A 4,719-nucleotide genomic window follows, 5' to 3' on the forward strand; every position below is an offset into this window, starting at 1 on the left:
ACCAGCTCTTATTGACATTATTTTATCTCCTAATTCTTCTTTATTAATCTTATTTATTCTTTATAGTACTAATAAAATATTACTTGAACTATTATAATTATGTTGATATTCAACTGACTCTCTTTTTATTATAAGTATATTTCAATAAATTGATTAATACTTATTTCAGGATGATTTCTAATAATCAAATCATTGCCTGTTCCTTAAGTGTGTTTCTTGGTGCAAAATTGTTGTAAGGCAATTAGTTATTATTTTTGTTTCTCAAATACAAAAACATATCCATATTATTTTTAATATAAAAGTTAATTTATCTCATTAAGTTATTATCTCAATGGCAAAAGTATTGTATAAAATGATTAAAAGTTGTTAGTTAATTTATTATTTTATTATATTGATTTAATACCTGAACTTAGACTTTTTATTTCATAAAAACTGATGAAGAAAGTTATAAAAAGTGAAATAATTATTATAATCTGATAATGATAAGAAATGTTGTTAAGCAATAAAGAAAATGAATCCTTATATTCAAGTTGATGCAAGTAGTCCCATACAACTTCCAAAGAAAATTGTTATTTGTGGATGTCCATATAGTGGTAAAACTTCATTAATACGAAGATTTTTATGTAATTCTTTTGTCGAAGAATATTCTGTTTGTAAAAGTATTTATTTTAATCAAACAATAAACAACAAAACATTTAAATTATTATAGAAGACGAATAGTATTGATGTTATTCCAAGTTCAATATTTTTTGGTGAAGTTATTATCCATTACAATATTTGGGATTTTCCTAATTGGGAGATTAATAAAGATATAGTTAATAGATATATGAGTAAAACAGATGCTGCAGTTGTTGTTTTTGATAATAGTATTGAGTCATATCAATATTGTCTTAAATGGATTGATGTTCTTCACCAAGTTTATCCTGAAACACGAATATTTGCAATACAAAATAAAAATGACTTAATAAAGAATTATGATAATAAATGGATTATTCAATGCATAAATGAACTCAAACTAAAAGAAGTACCATATTATCAAGTAAGTTCTAAAAGTGGATATAATGTTAAGAATTGTTTTAATGAAATATTAAAAAAACTATTTGATATCTCAACAACAACACCATTAATAGATCCATTAGAAACTCAAGAAGTACCAGAAAAGAAATATTATTGTAAGAATTGGTTTTGTTCTTATCAACAATTATAAATGAAAGAAATTAAAATATAAAATAAGATTAAATTAATGATAAATAATTTAAATATTAAATTATCAAAGTTCATATTCAAAAGCAATAATTCTCTTTAATTTAAATTGAGTAGGATTTGGAATAAAGAAATAAGTGTCATCTCCATGTAGAATTTTTCTTTCAGTTTTATAATAAGTAGAATAATTAGTACTAAAATATCCAGTAACTTTTTTTGATTCTTCATCAAATTTAAGAGTAAAACCACATTCTATATGATAAAAGAAAGTATTATCATCTAATTTACTAATAATTCCATATTTTCTTATTATTTTCATTGGAACTTTAGATGGATTAACAAGAGTAAATAAAAATGATTGATCATCATCAAGATATATTCTTTCTGTACTATTTAATTCAATTCTTTTATGACATACACCAAAGATAAAACCTTTATCAGTAAAAAATAATAAACAAATTCTTTTATTTGTATTTCCATTTTTAGTAAGAATAAGTTTATGAAGACTATCTTTTTCTATTCCATTTATTTTACTATCGTATAATAAATATAATTTATCTCTTTTTATCCATTGACTTAATTTTTTAAATCCAACTATTCCAATTCCATCAAATTGTAATGAATCAATTAAATAAAGATTATTTCCATCAATTGATGTGTCAAGTATTTTAATAAAATAGTAATCTTCTTTTATTTCTATTGTTTGATTCTTTTCTTGGTTAATTTCTTGTGATAAATTATCTTTCTTTTTTAAAATAATTGGTTCATTTAATGAATTGTTGACTGTCAAATTTATTGATGATTGAGTTATTTTCATTTTAGTTTCTGGTTGTTCTAACACATTTTCTTTTTGATTATCATCATTTTTAATTAACTGTAAATCTACTACTTTTCTTTTTAAAGGTGGTTTATCACAAATCTCATTTAAGTTATTTATTTCTTCTTTTAAATATTTAATTTCTTCTTTTAATGCAAGAATTTCTTGAACTTTTTGTTCTAATGTTGCGTATCTTCCATAAAATACACCAACAAATGTTTTTAATTCTTCGAATTGTTTTTTTAATTCTGTTATATCATTTTGACTATCAGATGAGATGTTCATAGGAATTATTAAATAGATAAAAAATTGAGTTTTTCTATTTTTTTTATTTCTTTTTGTTATTTAAATAAATAAAACAAAGAAATGATTGAAATAATAATTAACAAATAAATCAATCAATTGATTAAATTAAAAGTGAACGATTAGAATTCATTAATCCAATAAACTGTTGTTGAATAAAATATTGTGGTAATATATTAATGATAACGAAACAACTTTTAATAATTTCTTTAAGGATAGGAATCATTTGATCAATATAAATAGTTCTATTTGTTGTAAATTCAACAAGATATTCACTAAATAAAGAAATAACTTCATAATAAATATTATTCATAATTTTTCTTAATACATTTGATTGTAATGATTGAATTCTTATTAAACATGAATCTATTTGATCAAATTTCATTGGGAAAATACCTATTTCATTCATTTGATTAAGTGTTCCATCAATGTCAAGATTATAACATGAACCATAAATTCCATAAACTCTAACAAGAATAAAGAAATCATTCTTAATAATAGGATCTGTAACTCTTGATAATACTGATTCTGTTACAATACTTAATTCATTAACAACATTCATTCTACCAATTTGATCATTTAACATAACAGCAGTTTTTTCATTAATAATTTTAAGATATTCATTCATATCACCAACCATACTATTAACCATCATAGCAACCTCTGGTTTTTCTAATCTAGCTTGTTTAGTGATTGTATCAATAACTTCTGGATTATTACCAACTTGGTCTGTACTTAATAATTCAGACCTTCCAAGTTCCATAATAATTTTAATAGTAGCTTCTCTATTATAAGGAGCTCCAAGTAAATTAATTAATGCAATAACTGTACTTTGAGGAGGATTATAAGTACTAATAAATTGATAAACAAATTTATTAAAATTGAATGTTTTATTAGATTCTATTAATGGTTTCTTTAATAATAAATCAAATGTTTTTGCTGTAGATTGTTGAATTAAATTGTGATGAATACATAATGAAGAAATAAGTAATACTGCAGAAATACATTGATAGTCAAGTTCCTGTTCTTTAAGAATTAATGTTAAAGCATCTTGATAATGATGAATAATACAAAATAAATAAGAATATTTCATTGGAATAATTTTTGAAATAGAATCTTCAAATTCTTTTATTTTTTGAGTATTATGTTGATATAAAACAAAGTTATACCAAATATAATCATCTAATGAATATTTTATTATTGAGTCTACTTCATGGTATTTTCCAGATATATCAATATTTGCTATTAAATTACAATATAATAATCCATAATAATCTTTTGATATTTCAAATTCAGGAATATATTTAACTGTATCATCCCGTTGTTTAGAATTTAAATAATAATTATTATTAATATACATTCTTAAAATATCTATTAATCCTTGTGGTAAATATGATTCATCTATTCCATCAAGATAATTTAATAACTCATTTTTTAATCCTCCTCTAATTAATAAATAAATTACTGCATTACATCTTTTTTTTAATATACTATTGTCTTGAAAATTTGTTACTAATAGTTAATTAATTTAATTCTTCCTTTTATTAATTATATTATTTAACAAACTTCCAAGTTGCATTAATAATTGGTCTGCAAGATCATTTAATCGTGTTATTTTTTGTATAAATGATATTTCTTTATCACCAAATAATAAATCAACAAATAATAATTCTAAAAATTCTATTGATGAACGAACTTCACAATTATTAATATTTAATTGATCATTAATAATACTTGTTGAAAGACGAAGTACTTGAGATTGTTCAATAGAGTCAAGAGGAATTTTTTGATTTAATATATTACCTAAACCATGAATATATTGCACTGCAAGAGATAAACTTTGATTAGAACTAAAAAGAGAAATGATATTATCATAATTTATATTATCAAGGTCATTAATCATTTCAGTTAATGAATTCATTATTGTTGGTGGAAAAGTGATTTGAGGTAATTCAATATTTATTCCTTCTATTACTTCATTTGTTTCATGAATAGAATAAAATGACTTTTGAGTAACATTTGCAATAATATCATTACATAAATTATTGTACTGACTAATAAAATATTGTGATGGTGTTGTTCCATTCATTATATCTTCTAATCCTCTTGACACTTTTGTAATTTTAAGTGATCGAACTAAATCAATAAATTTTGTAATTCTTTTATTTGGCTTTATTTTTTTATCATGTGAAATTTCTCTTTTTGTTCTTTTTTTTAAAGAAGAAAGTCCTTGGTCCATTACTGGATCAATTTGATTCTTTTGTTCAAATATAAGAAAATCATCTAATAGTGAGTCCATTCTTTCTTTTCAATTTCTAAGTTTTTTTTTATTTTTCCTTTTTTTTTTGTTATATTTTTATTACTAATTAAACTATTTAAAAATATTAAAAATAATT

At 21.7% G+C, this 4,719-nt stretch overlaps 3 protein-coding genes across 3 annotated transcripts; 1 reads left to right on the top strand and 2 right to left on the bottom strand.

Annotated features, from left to right (window-relative positions):
- Positions 1-511: 511 nt before the first annotated feature.
- On the top strand, positions 512-1,207 carry ENU1_207870 (Rab family GTPase; the record flags this gene model as incomplete). Its single annotated transcript, XM_008862309.1, has 2 exons — positions 512-649; positions 710-1,207. The coding sequence occupies 2 exons, from the start codon at positions 512-514 to the stop codon at positions 1,205-1,207; spliced, it is 636 nt and encodes a 211-aa protein (XP_008860531.1).
- Positions 1,208-1,270: 63 nt separating this feature from the next.
- ENU1_207880 (hypothetical protein) lies at positions 1,271-2,305 on the bottom strand (the record flags this gene model as incomplete). The annotated part of the gene is made up of 1 exon (XM_008862310.1): positions 1,271-2,305. The coding sequence occupies one exon, from the start codon at positions 2,303-2,305 to the stop codon at positions 1,271-1,273; it is 1,035 nt and encodes a 344-aa protein (XP_008860532.1).
- A 121-nt stretch (positions 2,306-2,426) lies between these two features.
- Positions 2,427-4,562, bottom strand: ENU1_207890 (hypothetical protein; the record flags this gene model as incomplete). Its single annotated transcript, XM_008862311.1, has 2 exons — positions 2,427-3,768; positions 3,886-4,562. 2 exons carry the CDS (start codon positions 4,560-4,562, stop codon positions 2,427-2,429), a joined length of 2,019 nt encoding a protein of 672 aa, XP_008860533.1.
- Positions 4,563-4,719: the final 157 nt, after the last annotated feature.

This window comes from Entamoeba nuttalli, assembly GCF_000257125.1.
Source record: "Entamoeba nuttalli P19 unplaced genomic scaffold asmbl_9900, whole genome shotgun sequence".
NCBI classification, from domain to species: domain Eukaryota; phylum Evosea; order Mastigamoebida; family Endamoebidae; genus Entamoeba; species Entamoeba nuttalli.